Source organism: Octopus bimaculoides, chromosome Z (assembly GCF_046866305.1).
Source record: "Octopus bimaculoides isolate indiv1 chromosome Z, ASM4686630v1, whole genome shotgun sequence".
NCBI lineage: Eukaryota > Metazoa > Mollusca > Cephalopoda > Octopoda > Octopodidae > Octopus > Octopus bimaculoides.
The window spans coordinates 5,403,040-5,427,015 of record NC_142944.1 but is presented as its reverse complement, the minus strand read 5'-3'; the positions used below and the strand labels follow the sequence as shown (position 1 = coordinate 5,427,015).

The window sequence follows — 23,976 nt, the reverse complement described above, 5'->3', positions numbered from 1 at the left end:
CAAAGACATGCATCAATTTCTCTAAAATTAAATGAAATAAAATAAGGATGAATACACATTTCCCTATACATGATGAACAAAACGAATCATAATAATAACTATAAATAAAATATCAAATGTTTTGGTGCGTGACTTTTGGTCCGCCCTCCTTTTATTGCCTAAAATTTTTTTTCACAAATTGAACTTGCTACTTTATAACAACTGCATGATTCTAATGTAATGAATTTTTTGTATACAGTACTCAGGTGCAATTTTACACCTTGAAATTTCTGTGTACTCCTGTTTGCAATCTATCTTAGATGTTATTTTCTTTTAATTATTTTGCATGATTCATTAAATTTAATCTTATAATCCGGTTTGAGGCGTTTACTCTGTAAAATTATTGACAGACTACATGTTTATATCCATATGCTTCTATATGAACTTGGATGTGTGTGTGTGTGTGTGTGTATATATATATATGGGAGAAAACAACAGACGAAGACAGGTGGTGTAAACAACAAATGGATGTATTAGTTTAACGCTTGGGAATAGAGAAAGTCTTTGACGTTTTGAGCTACGCTCTTCAACTGAAAGGAACACAGAAAGAAATAAGGAGAGAAACAAGGAGAAGAAAAATATAAATGTAGTGGTCAGCGATCTATCATGGCGAAAATGATATATATCATCAATGTTTTAACGTCCACTTTTCCATGTTTGCATGGGTCAGCTGAAGTTTTATTGAGGCAGATTTTTTTTGTATTCTTAAATAACAATATGACTCTTAAACAACATTTCCTCTATATAACTGTTCATAAGAACAGACTGATATTGGAGGTTGTCCATATCAAAAAATTTCTTAAGCAAAACAATTTAACTGTATTTTCTTGTTTCTTGAATGCCAAACAAACACTCTAACTGGATATCTTCTGGTTTAGCACCTGAAAAAAAAAGAAAATTTTCAAATTGGGACACATGGTTGCACAAACATGTCACAAAAAATTCATGTTCCTTTAAAGGTGTCCTTACTGTGACAATCTAATCCAGTCTTTTTTTTTAAAGCATTTGTACTTTAACCATTCTGTCATTTTTTTTATTATGCTAAAATTTTCCTCATGTCACACACTACCATTTTTTGTTTTGTTAAGAAATAAGAACATTACATTGGATAATTTAGTCTGAGATATACTGACTGAAAAAGTTTAAAAAATGGAATGGTCATGGGTAGAATGCCTTTGGTTATAGATCTGCTGGATCAGAGCTGATCAATAATAATAACAATAATAATGACTAGAAATAAATTTGTACTGGGAGTTAGTAGTGTTGCTAAAAATGGTGGCTGTAGGAGGTGTAGTCATAAAGTATCCAACTTAGATTTTTTTTTACACAAAATAATAATGTGTGAGCAAAATCTGCATGGGTATTTTTGTGTCTGTAGGTTGTGCCATTCGTCCACAGTGACGTGTTCAGTACAGATATAAAGAGTGGGCTGTGCGATTTTTCTTTTTGAATCAAGATGACCGAGCGCATGGAGCAAAGATACTGTATCAAATTCTGCCAAAAACTTGGTAAAATGCAAGCCCAGACTATCAAGAAGATTCAGAAGGCCTTTGGAGATGATGCTATGGGAAAGTGGAAGTGCAATGGCCCAGTGGTTAGGGCAGCAGACTCACGGTTGTAGGATTGCGGTTTCGATACCCAAACCTGGCATTGTGAGTGTTTATTGAGCGAAAACACCTAAAGCTCCTCGAGGCTCCGGCAGGGGATGGTGGCAAACCCTGCTGTACTTTTTTTACCACAACTTTCTCTCACTCTTTCTTCCTGTTTCTGTTGTGCCTGTAATTCAAAGGGGTCAGCCTTGTCACACTCTGTGTCACGCTGAATCTCCCCGAGAACTACGTTAAGGGTACACGTGTCTGTGGAGTGCTCAGCCACTTGCACGTTAACTTCACGAGCAGGCTGTTCCGTTGATTGGACCAACTGGAACCCTCGACGTCGTAAGCGACGGAGTGCCAACCAACTATGGGAAAAACACAAATAAGGGACTGGTTCAAAGATGGCCTCACCTCAGTGGACAGTGAGCCATGTTGTGGCAGACCATCGACTAGCAGAAATGACAAAATAATTGCAAAGGTTTGAGGAATAGTCTATGAAGACTGTCATGTGACTATTGAGGAGATTATTGCCTAAGTTGGAATCAGCCATGGGTCAGTTCATTCCACCCATGTTGTCCAACATTCCTCATCAAGCAAAACACATCACTTGTTTGTCAGGCTTGCTGCTCCCCAGACTTGGCTCTGTGTGACTTTTGGCTATTCTCAAAGCTCAAAAAGACACTCAAAGGGAGAAGATTTGAATCAACAAAGGACGTTAAGCAAAATCTGACAGCACAGCTCTACAGCATCCGAAAAAGTGATTTCCAGAAATGTTTCTAGCAGTGGCAGGAATGCTGGCAGAAGAGTGTAGACTCCCAAGGGGAATACTTTGGAGGAGACTAAATCAAAATGGTGAGTTTTTTAATATTACTTTTTGTTTAGCCAAAGGTCGGATACTTTTTGATTACACCTTGTATTTCTCATTAATGCAAATTTTGTTGTTGAAATCTTCAGAAATATTAAAAAACAAACATTAAGTAAGACCTGAAAAATGAATAGGATGTCTTTTATCACTGGTTCCCTGGACCGAGGCTGACCAGGACAAAACAACAACTAATGGTGCCTTTAAATTACATTCAAAAACAACTTAGTGGATCGTTTTTTTTTTTTCTTTCATTCTTTCTTTCTTTTTTTTCTTTTTTTTTTTTTCCAATATTTTCCATCATTTTATAGTTTTCCAGTTTCTGAAACACCTGCAATTCACATTTTTAAAAATTTCTTTCCAGAAACCGGCTTTTAAAATGTATTCTCATCTCCCCACACCACTTCATAATATCTTTGGAATAGCTGCCATGATTAAAATCACACACACACACACACGCACACATACACACACACACATGCACACATACACACACACACATACACTTACACACACACACACACACACGCACACACACTTACACACACACACACACACACACACACACACACACACACACACACACACACACACACACACACACACACACACACACCTACAAACAAAAGGCTAATTTATTATGGCTAAGGGAAGTACTATTGAATGGCCAGTTGTTAAAGAGCCTACTAGCTGTTTATTACATGACCTTTTACTTCTGTTACTAAAGAGTACACAACTGTTATGCATTATATATAGATATACAGATATATGCCAAATTATAATTGAAAGGTGAACGATATATTGAAAGGAACTGAAACAATAAACCATTACATTGCAGCTTAAACTTATTTTTTCTCTATTAATATACAAATATGACACCCTGCTTTAATACAATTAATACTGTAAATATATCAATTTACAGATTGAAAATAAATTGTCTATTGAAGTCCTAAAAGAACTTGGGAAAAGTTTTCGACTGTCAAAGAAAAAATCCTATCTAGAAATAAATTCAGAAGATTTTAAAAGAGTACTGAAAAATTTGCTTGGAAATGTAGTAAAGGTATATTTCTTTTATTTAAAAAAAAATTATATACATAAAATTCTTATGTTTTATTATAAATATTGCAGCAATTTCAGAATATTTTGACAGAATCTTTCTGTGTTTTATAAAACAACTAAGACTTTATTGTTCCATCAAAACAAAGTGACAGGATTTGAACTGGTGTCTTTTGCTTCTGTTGAATCAGTAATTTCATCCCATTGGATATTATGCAATGTTCTTGATATCAAACCCTAGAAATCAATTTTAAGGTTATTACTGACCTTATAAATGCTTAATCATCATCATCATCATCATTTAACGTCTGTTGTCCATGCTGGCATGGATTGGACAGCTTGACCAGAGCTGGCAAGCTGAGGAGCTGCACTAGACTCCAGCCTGATATGGCATGGTTTCTACGGCTAGATGCCCTTCCTAACGCCAACCACTCCGCAGAGTGTGCTGAATGCTATTAATTCTGTGAATGTAACAAATACAAGGTGGCAATTTGGCAGAATCATTAGCATGCTGAGCAAAATGCTTTGAGGCATTTGATGTGTCTTTATGTTCTGAGTTCAAATTCTGCCGAAATCAACTTTGCCTTTCTTCCTTTCAAGGTTGATAAAATAAATACCAGTTGAATACTGGGGTTTGATGTTATTAACTTAACTCCCTCCCTTGAACTTGCTGGCATTGTGCCAAAATTTGAAACCAATCTAACAAATACAAGTGAGGCAGTGAGCTGGCAGAATCATTAGTATGCTAGGTAAACTGTTTTACGATGTTTGTCTGTCTTTATGTTCTGAGTTCAAATTTACCTTTTGTCCTTTTGGCGTCACTGTAATCAGCTTAACCCCTCTCCAAAAATTCCTGGTCTTGTGCCAAAATTTGAATTCAGTATAAAAAACAAAAGTCTAGTAAACATTTTTGAGCAGTCCTACTTTCAATGATGTCCTCACACCCTGAACATTCTGTGTTCAAATCCTGGTGAGATCATCTTAGCTTTTCGTTCTTCCAGAATGTCAGTCAATAAATATGTGCCAGTTAAGTACTGAAGTTAGTTAACTCTTTTGTTACTGTATTACTGCTTTTGTTTTAGTTAACATTGAAAATAATATAATTTGGTAAAAGCAAAAAAACACCCAACTTATTGTTATTATTAAACTGGTGTCTCAAACATAAATTATCATAAAATTATGATGAAAGGTTTTAAATGAGATCACTTTAAAACAAAAAAAATCCTATCTCGTAACTAGGGTCTGTCTCAGGTGGGTTGGTACCAAAAGGATTAATGTAACTATACTTTCTCTTCCAAAATTTATGGCCTTGTGTCTGTTTTAGAAAAATATTAAAATCATTGAACTGTGATTTTCATCTAGTTCCCTTTCACATCATAGGGAGATTATAAGGAAATCTTAACCTTTATCTCCCTTCCAAATCTCTGATGAAAATGTCAGATTTTTAGACTTCTAATTAAAAAACTAGAATCGTGGAAACAGTGTTATGATTCTAATTCTAAATAAGATAAATCAGTAGATTAAAAAATAGGATGTAAAATGTAATAGCTTTTCAAGAGATTTTTCACATTATTCACAAGTTTCTTGCTTTTCAGAATTGTTTTTGAAACCAAATTAACAAATTAAAAGCTTAATATTTTCCCTTAATTTTTTTAGGAAACAGAGATTGATGCTTTATTCATGAAGATTGACTTCAATGCTGTGGGTTCCATTACACTGAATCAATTTTGTACATATGTGCATCTCATTTACCAAGACTTTTTCCCCAAAACTATTACCTTTTTGTTACCAGCTAGAGGAGAAACTTTGCCCCACCGAGAACCAATTTGTCGTTTATGTGAAAACCATAATGGTACCCTTATTACATGCAGTGAGGTTTGTATAAAAGATATGGTATTCATATGTTGTCGTTGTCATCATACATGTTTTAACCCTTTTGATACCAACCTGGCTGAAACCGGCTTTGGCGCTGTAGTACAATTGTCTTGTTTTCAAAAGTTCTGAATTAAAATCTTCCACCAAACCTTAGTCACAATTTATGTTCCTAACACTAGCTTCATGATAACTAAGTTATTTTACTAAATTCTTTGTTATATTTAAAATTAATTGAAAGCCACACAGAGTATCTCAACAGAAATATGGTAACAAAAGGGTTAAATGTGTTTTTCCATGTAAAGATTATTAAAAAGTAATATGCTCCAATATCTACTTTGTATAACTCCATTTTATCTGACTATAAAATGAGATCATCAGAGATAGTAAAACTGTTTCACATTGTCTGTAATTTCCATTGATGATACTGTTTGGTTAACCATATTCTTAGAGTATAGTTACATTAATCAAAAGGATTAATGTAACTATACTTTCGCTTCCAAAATTTATGGTCTTGTGTCTGTTTTAGAAGAATGTTAAAATCATTGAACTGTGATTTTCATCTAGTTCCCTTTCACATCATAGGGAGATTATAAGGAAATCATAAACTTATCTCCCTTCCAAATCTCTGATGAAAATGTCAGGTTAACCATATTCATAAAAAAGATTCTGTGACAATGCCAGGCATACTCACAAGGGACGGGGATCAGAATATAAATGGGATGGTTGAGTAGAGGAAGAGAGAGATATAGATGGTGGCAAGTGCCAGGGCATACCCTTGAAGTTCAAATGCCATAATATAAGTGGCAGGATGTTGTGAAGGGAGTGTTATTAAAGAGTGGAGAGGCGGGGTGAATGAGTGGTGAAAACCTGGGTATATATAGAGTCAGAGGGTTACCGGATAGCAATGGAGTTCCTTCTCCCACCTAACTCTTTTACTGTTCTTCCTTCCTGCCTCTATTATTATTTCTACTTTCCAGTGGTGCTCATTTTTAACTTATGGACCTCACCTTTGATTCCTGTTTTACCCAGGTGGACCCTTATAGCCTTTTCATATTTAAAAAGCTCCATTTTTTAAAATTAAATATAATTAGGAATTTTACAGAAATATTGTTAAAATATTTTGTGTATGATAGATGTATAACTAATTTATTGTATATAAACTTTAACAGCAAAATCTTATATGGACCCTGTTGCCAAGGGTCACATGGACCCAGTTGAGAACCATTGTATCCCTACCAGTCAGCTACTCTCTTTACTCATATCCACTTGTTCCACTCAACTTTCCTAAACTCATCATCCCTATTGTGTTTCACCTTCCAAACTGCACTCCAAAATCCTTTTCTAAATCCTTCCTCCCCAGAACAGTGACTGTTTGATATTTTCTTCCCACCTAATATTTCTCCCTTATATATTGAAATACAGATGTTCAATATAAGCATACAAACTACTTTGCACCACATCAAAGCCTTTTACCAGACAAGCTGATGGAAGACCCAAAACCTTATTTCACTCCAAACATACTGCATCTCTTAGGAAAATAAACTTACGTCACTTCAATCTCAATACTTTCTCAAGAAGTGCTGCATAATTTCAAGCCACCTTGAACTGTGTTACCATACTTCTGTTGAAACACACTGAATTTATTTCAATTAATTTTGAAAACAACGAAGAATTTAGTTATTTTACTTTGTCATTATTAATCTGGAATTTGGAACATAAATTAACATGACATTTTGTTGGCATGTTTTAACTTAGATTACTTAAAAATAAGAAGTTTGTATCATAAAATCTAGGTGTGATTTCAGGCAGGTTGGTATCAAAATTTTTAAAAGCAATTACATACTTTTTTTATATAGATAAAAATAGTATATATAAAAAAAGAGAGTAAATCTTCAGAGCCAGAAAATACTAATTGCATTGAAAGCAAATATGTGTCACACTTGATTGCTGCTTCTTTTATACATCTGTATACATTTAGCCCACTCCCAAAAGAAACTCACCTACTTACTAAACAGGACTGCACTGGCTAGTACCACAAAATTCAAGCTGTAATTTTTTTCAATATCTGTTCTACAGTTATTATAAGAACATTTTCTCCAACAGGTCTGTTAAGGCTATATAACAACTGTACTAATTTCTCTAAACTTGTTCATTGTATTGTTAGCTCTTAAATGCTTAACTGTTCTGTTCTTAATTTGCTGTTGTCAAATCCTATCCCAAACCATGTACTAGATACTTTTCCTGTCTCTAATTTTCTCAGAACAGTCTCACTATAGAAGGAGGTGAATTACTATGATATATATTTTCTTATATTTTCTTTTCTGATATAATAATCGGCAGAATTTACAGAGTGACTCAAGAGCTAGTCTCAAATCATGGGTTTATATACTGGTGATAATGATATTTCTCTGGATTGCTCTAAAACGAATTATAAAAACTATTACATGTCACATGAATAATGCATATTTTTCAAATGATTTGCCTGTTAAGAAACTCGATCTTATAACAGAGAAGCTGATTTCTGTCTGTCCATCACAAGATATGTGAAGGAGGGGAAGGGGAGGAATCAATAAGGGAGATAACCCCTGTCACAACATATGTTTAGAAGAGGAGGAGAATGCTGTTGTTGTTGATAGAGAAATACAGTGAGATAGAGAAAGTGTGTGTGAAAGATAGATACATAGGTAGTGTTGTTATCATAGTAACTAATTAGTTTTGATTAAAAACACTGGAATTCTAAGTGCAAGTCTGTCAACACAATGCAACACAAACTTCTAAAAGAAAAAAAAGACTTTCACTATATAACATTATAGATAGTGATTAATTTGGTTGTTTGTGTGAGTGTGTATCTGTGTGTTTCTGTATGTCGTTCAACATAAGAAACAACACAACACAGACTTTAAAAAAAAGACTTTCATTATAATGAGAGTTTGTTGTTGAGAGAGAGAGAGAGAGAGAGAAAGAGAGAGAGAGAGAGAGAAAGAGAGAGAGAGAGAGAGAAAGAGAGAGAGAGAGAGAGAAAGAGAGAGAGAGAGAGAGAAAGAGAGAGAGAGAGAGAGAAAGAGAGAGAGAGAGAGAGAAAGAGAGAGAGAGAGAGTGAGTGCAAAAAATTGACAAATAGGTAGTGTTGTCACCATAGTAACTAATGATACTTTCACTATATAACAGTTTTCTATTAAAAGAAGGTACATGAGTGATTAACAAATCTTTTTACAGACAGCATAGTAATGGATAAAGACTTAGTAATAAATAAATAAATAAATAAATAGACAAACAAATAAAGAAATAAGGAAAACATTGAAACAATGGAAAGACGTATGCATACATATGCATATATAAACGAGAGTGCTGGTGAGTATGTAGATGTGTGTGTAACTGCATATGAATGCACACATCCACACTTAATTAAGCACATACGCATGCATATGTATGCATGAATTTCCTCACACATGCATACACATGTATAAGTATAAATATATATAAACAAAAGAGAATGCATGCCTAAGTACATGAATATATACATTCATGCAGGAGTGGCTGTGTGGTAAGTAGCTTGCTTACCAACTACATGGTTCCAGGTTCAGTCCCACTGCGTGGCACCTTGGGCAAGTGTCTTCTATTATGGCTTTGGGCCGACCAAAGCCTTGTGAGTGGATTTGGGAGATGGAAACTCAAAGTAGCCTGTCGTATATATATATATATATATATATATATATATGTTTGCATGTATGTATGTGTATATGTTTGTGTGTCTGTATTTGTCCTCCCCCTCCCCCTCAACCGATGCTGCTGTGTTTACATCCCCATAACTTAGCAGTTTCGCATAAGAGACCGCTAGGTGGTGCTCCAGCATGGCCACAGTTAAATGACTGAAACAAATGAAAGAATAAAAGAATAAGAATATATATAAACACACACTCGATACATAGATGTGTCCACACACATATACATGCAAGCATGCACACATACACATGCCCAGACATACTTCTAGTAATAGTGTAAGCATTAGACAAACTGACAAAATATAATAAATAAACCAAACCTAAGACTATATGTATAGCTTTTCCCAGAAGCTTAATGCTCAGGTGCAGTCAGGATTGAGGAGTCTCATTGTTAAAAGGCATGTAACCACTATATTTCGGGTCATTGACTGACAAGGAAATCAGCTATGAATGTTTGGTGCATTGTGTTTTTGCTTAATTCTCTATCTGTTAAGTTTCCGTCGGCTTTTGTCTAATTTTTTTCTCTTTTTTTTCTCTTTGTTGTGTTCTTTCTGTTCAGCCCTTGATATAAATATGTGTGTGTATATATATATATATATATATATATATATATATAAATATATATCATCATCATCATCATCATCATTATCATCATCTAACATCTGTTGTCCTTGCTGGCATGGGTTGGATGGTTTGACCAGGGGTGGCAAGTTGGAAGGCTGCACCAGACTCCAGTCTGATTTGGCATGGTTTTCTACAGCTGGATGCCCTTCCTATAAGTATGTACATATGTGCATGTATCGCCCACCCAACCACTAATTTGTAAAACTTCAATGCAAGCAATTATCTCACTATTTTCTGTTTATTATATCACGGAGTATAAAGAATCTATAAAACATTTACAAACAGTCCACTGCTCTTCAGATTTATTAATACAATAAAAATTCACTTAATTGCATAGCAGATAAATGTATAATTTGATTAACTGCATACCTTTTCAAAGTACAAAATCATTTAGCATCAAATTTATGTAAAATTATTAAATAAATCATTTATCCAAATAAAGTTAATTTTGGTTAATTGTTTAAGATTTATCCCTGATTCTTTAATTTTAAAAATTGGTAAAATATAGAATAAAATTTGAACATGTTTTGATATGAAATAAAATGATTTTTGAAGCATCTATATTCATGATGACATAAAATGACAATATTTAATCTTTGCAATCTTTTGATGTCAAAAAAAAAAAATGGTTAAATGCATTCAAGGCATTAAATTAAGACTTCTAAAGTTCAGATTCTGATATATATTTTTTTCGTTTGTGTTATGAAATTCTTCGATAAATAAATCACAGTAAAATATTTGTAAAAAAGATTGTTTTGAACCAAGCAGTGGTGAACAAACACTGTTGTTTTTTAACCTTTAGGTCCCCTGTTGTTATGACTAAATAATTCAAAGTATGTGCATGCAGTTGTACTCAAGAAGATCTGCTCACAACCTCAATTGATATCCTAAAACCACGGTGCCATGTAAAAGAAAAACATTGGTGCTAAGGTCATGTAAAAAGCAGTGGTACTGGTACCATGTAAAAAGCACCCAGTACACTCTGTAGAGTAGTTGGCATCAGGAAGGGCATCCCACTGTAGAAGCCAAGCCAAAGCAGGCTATGGAATTGGGTATAGCCCCTGTCAAGCTGTCCAACCTCTACCAACGTGGATGCTAATTGATGTTGATGACAACACTGACAATGTGAAAGTTAAAATCAGGATATATGAATCTGGGCTATGTTTGGTTAATTAGAGAATATCAAAGGGAACCAACAAACCTCATTTTCATGTCAATTACATATCAATATGAAGAAGAAAAAACCCCAGCTTGTATACTGGTAGTAAATTATTGAATTATTTCTAAACAAAAACTTTTTATTCTTGCTTTATGTAATTCGTTCATGTGTAACATAGCTTTGATATACATGGTCTGATCAATAAGTATCTGAACTGTTGCCATAGTAACGAAGCTAAAGCACACAGAGTGAAGCTACTTAGCATAGATTGACCTTGCACTCTGCCGTGCGTGCACACTAAGTTTTAATATTCTAGCTCACTTCCGCCATTTACAGTAGTGCTTGGAAGGAAGGTGTGTAGCATGTGATCATTGCATTGACCATAACAGAGAATCTGCATCAAATTTTGCCAAAAGCCTGGTAATACTTGCTCAGAGTCTATTGAAAATTTTCAAAAAGTTTTCAGCGTTCTTAACACAATCAAAGAGACCTTGTGCAACTGAAACCCAAGTGTCTTTTTGGTCAGCTGAAATCAGTTTTGGCACAAACTTGGCAGACATGCGTCTCATACCCAAATCTTCAGTAATAATGGACTGAACTGAATTGTAACTAATCTGAACATCCTCTGATAACTCATGGATAGTAATTTGACAATTTCCCCTCTCAGCCGCACAGACATCTGTGATGTTTTTCTCAGTACTGCTGGCTGCGGGTCTCCTTGAATGTTTGTCAATAGCGACATTTTTTTGACCATTTTGGAAACGTCTGAACCACTTGTATACTTTTGTGCGACTCATACACTTCTCTCCATACACTTTCTGCAACTTTGCATAGGCCTCTGAGCAGGTATTGCCATGAAAACTTTCTCTGTCGTGGTCAATGTGATGATCACACACTACACACCTTCCTTCCAAGCACTGCTGTAAGCAGTGGAAGTGAGGTAGAACATTAAAACTTAGAGCGTATGTGCAGCTGAATTCAAAGTCAGTCTTTGCCAAGTGGCTTTACTCTGTATGTTTTAGCTTTGTTACAATGGCAACAGTCCAGATACTTATTGATCAGACCTTGTATTACTATTGAAAAAATATTGAAAACCATAATTTATCCTCTAGCAGGTAAATTTGGTAAATTGCACACACAGATTGCTTCATTAAGGTTATGTAGTTAAGTGGAGTTGACTGTAATAAAATAAGATTTCATTCTGTGCTTTGTAATTGTTGAAAATCATTAATGTGTTTTGTTAACCCTTTAGTATTTAAACTGGCCCAAATATTCTACTGGTTTTATTGTTCAAACCAGCCAGATCTGGTCACTCACACCAGCCCTACAATGTCATTCTTAAAACAAACTTATTACATTACTAGCTGTTTTTCCCGGTTTCACTCAGGCAGTGTGGTGGATTTGGTTAAAGGCTATTTCCTATGTATATTTTGAATAATAAAAAGAACTAAAAATAAAAAAAACAAAAATTCCAAAAACAAAAAAAAAGTAAGAACAACCCAAAACAATACGATGCTAAGGATTTTGCAGGTCGATATTGTAAAACTAACTTCACGTGTGTACCCATAGCCCCATGTAGTCACGGAACCTTATTTGTGGTATAACCTCGCCTTAAAAGAAAAATATATGGTAGTGCGGTTGTTGTATTGGCGACACAAGGATGTTAATCGAAACTGTTCAAGATCAATCATAGGTTGGACGTTCATGTACACTGATTAGAATTGTGAATTTCAATTATTGAAAACGCGTTCCCGGATGGATACAATTGTGCAGAGTCCGTTTGTCTCAATATGGAAAAGTTGTTTGAATGTCGACGTTTGAAGACGTTTGTAACTGAAGTTAAAAAAAACATAGTAATTAGAAAGAGCATAAGCTATAGCTTTTTTTTTTTTTTAATGCACAAAAAATTGAAATTATTTTTTTTTTCTGTGCCTCTGATTAAAATTTTCGAAAAACAAACCCAGCCACATTACTTGGAAAAAAATAATCTTTATTGTGCTGGTTTTTTCGTAAAATTTTGCGCATGGGAAAGGCAACAAAATCGCCCCTCCCCACTTTGAATGGGATATTCCTATCTTAAAAAGTAATAATCGATTATCTCAGTAACCATGGGAGTTGGAGGGCAATAAAAATCTCCTGAACATGAGCGGACCATGCTGCCACTCTGTGCTGAATTTCACGCGATTCCACTGCACCGTTCTCGAGTGAATCTGCCGACACTCAATCAATCAATCAAGAACACTGCAATTTATAGTATAGATTGAAATCTCAAAGCTATGAGATGGTTAACTCAAGACAATGTGGATGAATAAACAATACTTTTGACAGAGTAATCTGAATGTTAAAGGGTTAAATCTGTGTCCCACTTGATATTGTTTCAGAATTTTTTTCAGAGAAAATGTGTTGTACATATTTGAGCATGTTTCTATATACCAATATCTAATATTAAAAGCTTTGAATTTTTCATTTTACAGCATGGAATAGTTTCCTTTTGGAGTTCTATGTCAACACTTAGAAAGAAAAAACGCATCGTTGTAAGCAATTAGCTCTTTTTAATAAATAACATTTGATTTATTGCCATAATGATTTTATGCAGCTTTGACATATTAAATGGTGAATAAAGTTATATTTTAGTTAACATAAACTATAATTGCATGTCCATGGCATCATGATCTATATAGATATTCCAGCAACCCTCCACCACCACTCCTCATACTCTAGTTAATCTCATTTCTTTTACTGACATAATCTAAATGTATTCTAGCTAATATTATGCTCCTACCTTCATGACCTAATTTTACAGAGAAAAGCAACAAAATCACTCTCAGATCACACTTTAGTGTCTTAAAAATAGGACATACTAGATTATGTAGTCTGTGTCAAAAATAGATGGCTGGTCATGGCTAGAAAGCCTTTAATCATAGGTCTTCTCAGTCAGGGCTAATGTGGGATTAAGAAACAACTTCTGCCCTAGATACCATTTGTTACTTTCATCTATATTTTTTCCGTCACCTTCATTAAGGATATGCATGGGTATTAATTTCAAAGTTTTAATTTAAAAACATTACTAGAATTAGCATATTTCATTCAATAAGTATACAAAATAAAATGCAAAATTATTGAAGATGTAGTTCTAAAAATTAAAACTGTAAAAAAAAACCCATAAAGTGTGAAGTCATAAGGAAGCTGCTTTGTGCTTGCTCAATATGTTAGAAATAGCAGCCAGATCTCTTTCAGATCATATAATTCCAACTTCAAAAGATACATATCAGATAATGAAATCCTCAAAAGGTGGGATAACCACAGTTAGAATGCCTTAGACTGTAGGTCTGCTCAGTTAAGGCTGACCTGAGTCTAAACAACAATATGTATAAACTAAGTTATGGTAGAATAGAAGAATATTTATTTCTTTATTGCCCACATGGGGCTAAGCATAGAGGGGACAAAAGAAGGACAGACCGGGGGTTAAGTCGATTACATCGACCCCAGTGCATAACTGTTACTTATTTAACCGACCCCCCAAAAGGATGCAAGGCAAAGTCGGCCTCAGCAGAATTTGAACTCAGAACATCAAGACAGACAGAATACCACTAAGCATTTCGCCTGGTGTGCTAACGGTTCTGCCAGCTCACCTCCCTATAGAAGAATATTAATCGGATTGATATGTAACATTTTTTTTTTTTACCAAATGAGTGGTCTTTTAGCATATATTATATTTTTTTCCCTTTTTTCCAGAATCCTAATCCTGAAAGACGCACACCAAAATGGATTACTGACTTTTTAATTATGTCTAAGTATAATAAATTAATGGTTGGAACTGGGTGAGTTTTAGTTCAATCCTTCTTACATTTTCCGAGTTTCCAGTTTTACTAGTCATACTCTGCCATATTACTGTAGCTTAATGTTTCACAGTCCAACTTCATTCTCTACTGAAGTTTCTCTTAAAATGTATCTTCACCATTTATGTAGTTCTAATCTTTCTACCAAAGAGATTTCTCATTTTGGCTCAAATTTCTTGTTAAATTAGACATAAACAAGGATTATGATTCTATATATACCACCATCATCATCATCATCATCATCATCATCATCATCATCATCATCATCATCATCATCATCATCATCATCATCATCAACATCATCATCATCATTTAATGTCCACATCTCCATGCATGCTTGGGTCAGATGGAATTTTCTATGGCTGGATGCACTTCCTGTCACCAACCCTCACCTGTTTCCAAGGAAAGTATTATTTCTCCATGGCCGGGCATGTTTTGATGGAAGATTGAAAGTGAAGGACAATGCTTGTATGACAGTAACATTCATTCACAGCACTTAAATGATATCAAGACAAGCAGACACAAACACACACATAATGTATATTTGTAAATATATATATATATATATATATCATCATCATCATCATCATCATCGTTTAACGTCCATTTTCCATGCTAGCATGGGTTGGACGATTTGACTGAGGACTGGCAAGCCAGAAGGCCACACCAGGCTCCAATCTGATTTGGCAGAGTTTCTACAGCTGGGATGAATTCAAATATCATGACAAATTGTTTTGTAACTTAAAAACAGGTAGATAATTTATATTACTATATATATATATAAATATATATTTGTCTTGTGAGTTACTTCGTTACCCTGCCAGTGCAGGTGCCATGTAAAGAGCACCCACACTGCACTGTAAAGTGGTTGGCATTTGGAAGGGCATCCAGCTGTAAAAATCATGCCAAAACTGACCTCACCTGTGCTTGTGCCACATAAAAAGCACCAAGCCCACTCTGTTGAGTGGTTGGTGATAGGAAGAGCAACCAGCTGTAAAAATTCTGCCAAATTGTTTAACTGTCCCACCCATGCCAACATGGAAGATGGACATTAAACAATGATGATGATGATGATATTTGATAATAAATTAATTACTTACATGTCTGCATTTGTCATGATATTAGAATTTTCTTATTGTTAAATAAAATTTCATCAACGTCTTTGTCTGTCATTCATGCTTTTATACACCCCTGATTGGTTTCTCTTGTATCGTACAATGTATTCTATGTTTTGTAGAATGATACTTTAAGGAGCTTTTTCTAACCAGATTCTACACTCATACTCTTGCTACTTGTGAGTACACCCTAGCACTACACCATCTCTCTTCTACTCTCTCTCTTACACTTCTGCTGTTTCCTACTCTCTCTCTCTCACTTTCCCTTTGGTCACTCTCTCTCCTTCTCTTGTTTTTCATCTGACTAGGTAACCAAGTATCACCTTTACATCAACACACTTGTTTCTGGCCTCTTTTTTGTACCTCTCTCTCTCTCTCTCTCTCTCTATATATATATATATATATATATATATATATATATATATATATATATATCCCTATTATACTCTTACCTCTCATCATCTGATACTGGATCATCTCCTCTAATGTCCCCTCAGTTGTGGCAAGACACCTGCTTCTGTCTCTCTCTGTCACCCTCTAACTTTTCATCCTCTGACACAAGTTCCTCCTTCACCTCTCATAATTCCTTGTCTTGTGTGTTACTCGGTGACCCTGCCAGTGCTGGTGCCACTTAAAAAGCATCCAGTCCACACTGTTAAGTGGTTGGCATCTGGAAGGGCATCCAGCTGTAAAAATCATGCCAAAACTAACCTTACCTGTGCTAGTGCCACATAAAAAGCACTGAGTCCACTCTGCAGAGTGGTTGGTGTTAGGAAGGGCATACAGCCATAAAATCCCTGCCAAAACAGACATAGTAACCTTGGGTAGATTTTCTACCTGGCTGGCTCCTGTCAACCATCCTACCCACACAAGCATGGAAGATGGATGTTAAATGATGATGATGATGACTACTGGATTACTTGAATCCATATATTGTGACTTAAATTTATATATCACACAGACACAACAGGCTTCATTTAGTTTCTGTCTATCATATCTAGTCATAAGCAATTGGTCATCCCAAAGCTATTAGTAGAAGATACTTGTCCAAAGTGCCATTCAGTGGGACTGAACCCAGAACCATGTGGTTAGGAAGCAAACTTCTTACTACAAGGCCACATTCGCTTTTTTGGAAAATAACCAAAACTAGATACAATTATAAGAATTACGCATAACTGTTGCTTTGCAGTTTGTGTGTGTGTGTGTGTGTGTGTGTGTGCCTGTGTGTGTGCGTGTATATATATATATATATATATATATATATATATATATATACATATATATATTGTATGGAGGCATGCATGCATACATGTTTGTTTGCTTGCTGACTGGGTTATACAATATTGATGAAATTAAGCTAAGCTGATGAAGATTTCTTTTAAAATGTTTCTTTGAAGTGTTACCTACTTAAAATGTGACCTTGGCAATACTATATATATATATATATATATATATATATATACACACACACACATACACACATATATATGAGAACTTTAAGTTAACTAGAACATGTTTGTGATATATTTCAACAACAATTACCATGGAGAAAAATTCTTGCACATTTTACCATGAGAGAGAATTTTTTTTCTCCATGGTGATTGCAGTGAATTTGCCTTTAAAAGTTGAAATATACCACAAATGTATTTTAACTAACATAAAGTTCACTTATGCCTAAACACTGCTTGGCACCAATACTCATTTAAAATACACACACACACAACTGCAGAGCAACAGTTATGCGTAGTTCTTATGATTGTATCTAGTTTTGGTTATTCTCCAAAAAACTGAGTGTGGCCTCACAGTAAGAAGTTTGCTTCCTAACCAAATGGTTCTACATTCGTTTGCCTTGCCCAGAGGCTTAATGCTTGTCACTTAAACCCTTTGCCCAGCCATTTTTGAGTAGCATCAAAGAAAAGTGGGCGAAACTACGTGGACATTCCGGACTCTGACTGAAGAGGCAATTGGCTGCGAATGATCTGTGAATCTTGTTTTATCCTGTTTGCCGTTGTTGTGTTATTGTCCTTTTCTCCGCATTTTGTGTTTTGACAGTTTCCATTTGTTGTGTTTTTCTCTTCACTTCACAACACACCACCACGCACACACTAGCACTGACCAACTCCCTTCCCCACTTTTTCACACCTACATACACACATACATACGTTAAGATCACCAGCATTCTCTCACACACACACAGCTTCTCGTCTTGGGTTCACCACTTCTTTCCCCTTTGTTATCTCCCCTTTTTCTTAGCTCTCCTGTGTGAACCTTCTGTCCGGCATTCGCCATGATAGATCGCTGACCACTACATAAATTTTTTTTGTCTCCTTGTTTCTCTCTTTATTTCTTTCTGTGTTCCTTTCAGTTGAAGAGCGTAGGCTCGAAATGTCAAAGACTTTCTCTATTCCCGAGTGTTAAACTAATACATCCATTTGTTGTTTATACCACCTGTCTTCGTCTGTTATTTTTTTCGTAAATTCTCCAATATATATATATACATGTATATAGGTAATGTGTGTGTTTTACAAATATAGTATGAATGTGTTTACATTCTCATTTAGCTCTCTGTGAAACATTATAATTGAATTTACTAAGACAACAAGCTGGAAGAAACATAACTCATGCTGGAAGAATTGTTTAGCAGTATTTTATGTTCTGAGTTCAAAATGCTGCAGAGGTCAACTTTGTCTTTCATCCTTTCAGATTCAACAAAATAAGTACCAGTTGAACATTAAGGTTAATATGATTGACTTAACTGCCCCCACCTCCCCGTCCCTTCCAAAATTGCTGACTTTGTATCAAAATTTGAAACTAATATTTAAATTTAATTTCTGATTTATGTTGTGTTGTGCACAACTAAATATTGCTTAATTAATGACAAAATGCACAAATGGTCACGTTAAGCTGTCCACTATGGTGCTAGCTTTAATCATGACTACTCTCTCCTATTGATTGGGGCAGAAAGCTGGGCATGTCTTCTATGAGGAATGGCCAATAAACCTAGTAATGTTGTTTCATTAGGAGACTCTCTCCCTCTTTGCTTTCTACACATCAGAAGTATCGAATGAATTTGGTTACAATCTCATTTAACCTGCAGTGAGTCTATGTAGTATTTAAATTTATTTCAGTTTATTTGATTTATGCTGTATTGTGCATGCAAGTATATATATATATATATATATATATATATATATATATATATATATATATATATATATATATATATATGTATCGTTTGTAAAAAAACAAACCCGCAAGAAGCACACTCTAAGATGTAGAGCAGTATATATTAAAAATTGGGGAAGGCCGGTTTATGGGATTATCTCAGGCTTCCTGTCCATAAAGGGTTTAGCTTTATGGCATACCATCAGATCCCAAAACCTAAGGTAATCCCATAAACCAGCCTTCCCTGTTTTATATATATATATATATATAGGTGCAGGAGTGGCTGTGTGGTAAGAGGCTTGCTTCCCAACCACATGGTTCCGGGTTCAGTCCCACTGCGTGGCACCTTGGGCAAGTGTCTTCTACTATAGCCTCAGGCCGACCAAAGCCTTGTGAATAGATTTGGTAGTCCGGTTTATGGGATTATCTCAGGCTTCCTGTCCATAAAGGGTTTAGCTTTATGGCATACCATCAGATCCCAAAACCTAAGGTAATCCCATAAACCAGCCTTCCCTGTTTTATATATATGTGCCTAGAGTAGAAAACACTGTTTTGATTCTTCAAGGCGGCGAGCTGGCAGAAACATCAGCACACCAGGCGAAATGTTTAGTGGTATTTTGTTTATCTTTACGTTCTGAGTTCAAATTCCACCAAGCACGATTTGCCTTCCATTCTTTCGAAGTTGATAAATTAAGCACACTGGGATCGATCTAATTTCGGGCTTTGTGTCTAGAGTAGAAAAGGATATTTTTATCTGCCAAGGTCGACTTTGCCTTTCATCCTTTTGGGGTCGATAGATTAAGTACCAGTTGCGTACTGGCACCCCCCCCACCAAATTTTGGGCCTTTTGCCTAGAGTAGATAAGTTTTATTAAGAATGAGAAGCAAAGTCTGCCTGAGTGTGAAGAGATGTGAAAGAGACATAATTCTTACAAAAACTATAAACCACTCAGATTTACATTTGTAGTTGAGAACACATGATTTTTTTTTTTTGCCTATATGTGCATTCTTTCCTGTTTGTCATCTATGCTTGTTAGTGTGTGTGTGTGTGTGTGTTTGCATGCGTGCATGCATCAAATTTTGGAAATAGAAATATTAACAAGTAATAAAAAAAAAAATCAAACATTCTTTTATCTTTCAGTAATCGGGAAATTCAGTTTTTTGAAATATCTTCGTTCCATCCTTATTGCCAAATCAGTAACTTTGAGAGTATTCCACTAAGACTCGACTACGCGTATGTTATCTTCTTTTTATTTTTATAAATGTTTAGCTATTTTAATGGGCTGATTCTGTTGAACAAAGTACATAATTGAATGTAAACTGAAGATTTAAATTCAGTTTTTCACTGATATGTAGCTGTATCACAGGGGGGCATAGAGTTAAGGAATATATGTATGTGAATGTGTATGAGTGTACATGTTTATATGTGTGCATATGTATGCACACAGGTACATGCATATGATGTATAGACATGTATATATATGTATGTGTATGTGTGTATATATATATATATATACATACACACACACACATATATACAGGGTATGATAGTTAAATTGTTGCTAGTTTATAGTTTTAATTTTGCACATGTGCATTGTTTGTTTTTGATTTTGTCAATGACACAGTATAGTAGGGTCAGTTGGGCACTGTCTGTGAAGAAAACAGCACCATGATGCAATTCACTCTGTCAGAAATTTGGAAACGACATGTTGTACTGGTTGGCATTCACGCCGGCAGCTCTAATTCGAACATTTCAGATTGTTTGAGTATCAATCTGAGGACAGTGCAGAGGATTCAGAAAGAGTTGGATGAGTTTAATAATGGTTGCGAAGGTACGGCATCATTCTCATAAGAAAGAACTCCTGAATTTGTTGGTTGGATCCAGGCCATGATTGACAACGATCCCTCCAAGTCAATCAGGTCCATCACCAGGGACATGGGAGTGTCTGAGTTTCTTATCAGGCAGGTAACGCATGAAGACATTCAGTATTCTTCATACAAAATGAGAAAGGGCCAATTTTTATCCGAAGCCATCAAGGACAAGAGGAAAGACTGTGCTACAAATCTTCTGAACAAATTCAAGCATCCCCTCCAACCGAACATGCTTTCCTTTTTCTCAAACAAGAAAAATTACTGCCAGGATCAGATGATGAACTCACAGAACAACTGCTAGCTTGCTGTGTACCCAAAACATGTACCGAGAGTGATAGAAATCAAACATCCAGTCAACATCATGGTGTTTGGAGTGATCATTATTGATGGCAACGTTAAGCTTCCATTCATCTTCCCACACGGCCTCACACTCAACACAGAGGCCTATATCAAGTGCCTGGAGGATGTAGTGTTATCTTGGGTCAAGAGGGTGGCTGCTGGAAGACCCTATGTCAGGCAACAGGACTCTGCACCATGCCATATAAGCAGGGGAACCCAGTCATGGCTGTCAGACAATTTCTGCAACCACATCATCCCTAACATCTGGCCACATAACTCACCAGATTGCAACCCCCTTGATTATTATGTGTGGAGAGTAGTTGAGTGAGAGACCAACAAAACTCCTTGTAACACCAAAGACAAACTGAAGGCAAGGATTATGGCAGCATTGACCAACTTAAACAAGGAGACTGTCCAGAAGAATTGCAGGAGATTCTGAAGTTGTCTGGAGGCTGTGGTTGAAGTCAATGGCGATTTTATTGAACAAATTTACTCTTTAGTATTTCAAAATATTTTTTACGTAATTTTTGTAAATATATCTGTTAAAATGAGATGTCTGTGATATTTTCATTTTTACGTAATTTAGACAATAATATATTCACTGTGCCCTGTATGTGTGTGTGTATTTATATATATATATATATATATATATATATATATATATATATATATATATATACTTGCAATTAATGCGTGAATGTAATACATATATATGCTATGAAGTCACATTGGGGACATTGATGATTTTTGATTTTGCCTGGAATTGGGCAAATATGTCTGGTGATTGCGGGATATAGTTCTTTTATTGTTCTTTTTCTTCAACTCAAATTGTTTGGATGCATCATGACACATTTTACACCAAACAAATTGATTAAAGCAATGACTTTCCCAAGATGTCACGTTAAGCTGTAGAGATTTTAGAGATTGTTTCAACTTATTCTTATACCTAAGGACACGTCTTCCTTCACCATTATATCCCTTTACTTGTTGGCCAGAAGTTTTAGAATGCAGTTGTCTTTTATTTGAATAACATGTCCTACCCATCTGTTCTGAATTCTCAGCAGCATACTTTGAATACTGGAAACATTACATTTTGCTAAGATTTTGACATTTGATATTTTATCCTGCCATTTTATGGTGCAGGTATAACGCAAATAGCACGTGTGCACGTGCACACACACATACACATATTTACACAGCTTGATAGATAGATAAATAGATAGATAGACAGACAGACAGACAGACAGATATATATCATCATCATCATCATCATCATCATCATTTAATGTTCTCTTTCCATGTTGGCATGTGTTAGAAAGTTTGACAGGAACTGGAAAGCTTGAAGACTGCACCAAGCTGTTTGTCATGGTTTCTGCAGCTTGATGCCCATCCTAACATGCCAACCACTTTACAATGTGTTCTGGGGGTACTTTTTATGTCTTTTTAAGACAGAGACCTCTCGACTGAGATGGAAATAGTGTTGAGTGAAGTGGCTTTGTGCCAGGTGATGAGAGGCTTGAGTGTAAATAGAGGGACAGAAGCAGGCATCTTGCTGTGGAGGAGATACATGGCTACCTTGGTTGGAGGAAAGTGAGATGGTGAAGGTAAATGAGATGTGATGGTGTGACACCCAAGTTACAGGGAGGTATAAAGTGAAGTTTAGTAGGGATTAGACAGGGTGAGTGTGTGACTAATCTCACAAGATTGTGAGAGTGGGAGAGGGAGAGGAGGGGTAATGTAGTGAGCAGACACAGGTTTTTTCGGAGGATTAGGACCAGATGCATGAGGTATTCCAGATTGCAAGTCAGTGTGTCAGAGAAAATTATGATGTTGTTGGAGAGAAGTGTGTTTGGTTAGATGATGGTACACTTGCACTCTGCGATTTTGCAAAGAAAGAAGCATAAAAGTTCCACTATGGAAAGTTGTGAGAATGCATGGTAAAAGAAATGGCTTCCTAATGCGGACCCAACAGAGGGACCAGCTATCAAACTGACTGCAGCATGATAGATAAAGCAATTATGAAAACAGGGAAAACCCCTGAACCATCAGCAGTTACTACCAAGATGCTTAAAATATATGACGGAGTGTGATATGGCTGTCCACAAGAGTCATACCTAACAACTGGTACAACAATGTTATAGTGAACTGCTACAAATGTAAAGGAGATAGGCATAGGAGTGGCTGTGTGGTAAGTAGCTTGCTTACCAACCACATGGTTCCGGGTTCAGTCCCATTGCGGGGCACCTTGGGCAAGTGTCTTCTACTATAGCCTCAGGCCAACCCAAAGCCTTGTGAGTGAATTTGGTAGACAGAAACTGAAAGAAGACCGTCGTATATGTGTATATATATATATATATATGTATGTGTGTTTGTGTGTCTGTGTTTGTCCCCCCACCATCGCTTGACAACTGATGCTGGTGTGTGTACGTCCCCGTAACTTAGCGGTTCGGCAAAAGAGATCGATAGAACAAGTACTTGGCTTACAAAGAATAAGTCCTGGGGTCGATTTGCTCGACTAAAGGCAGTGCTCTAGCATGGCCACAGTCACATGACTGAAACAAATAAAAGAGTAAAAGAGTAAAGAGAGAAATACCTTAGACAGAAGTAATTACAAAGGTATCAAATTGTTGTACCAGGTCATGAAAGTTACAGAATAGGTCATAGCTCAACTAATTAGAAAGAAAATTAACCTAAATGAGATGTAGTTTGGCATTA

The 23,976-nt window shown here is 35.7% G+C and overlaps 1 protein-coding gene across 2 annotated transcripts in view; it reads left to right on the top strand.

Moving 5' to 3' along the window:
- Positions 1-23,976, top strand: part of LOC106876902 (cilia- and flagella-associated protein 337) — a 70,581-nt gene that overhangs the window by 2,782 nt on the left and 43,823 nt on the right. For both annotated transcript variants that reach the window (XM_089365442.1, XM_089365443.1), the window contains exons 3-7: positions 3,419-3,556; positions 5,209-5,427; positions 13,407-13,466; positions 14,668-14,753; positions 20,192-20,284. In XM_089365442.1, coding sequence (XP_089221568.1) covers positions 3,419-3,556; positions 5,209-5,427; positions 13,407-13,466; positions 14,668-14,753; positions 20,192-20,284 — 596 coding nt within the window. The remainder of the gene's footprint in view (positions 1-3,418; positions 3,557-5,208; positions 5,428-13,406; positions 13,467-14,667; positions 14,754-20,191; positions 20,285-23,976) is intronic.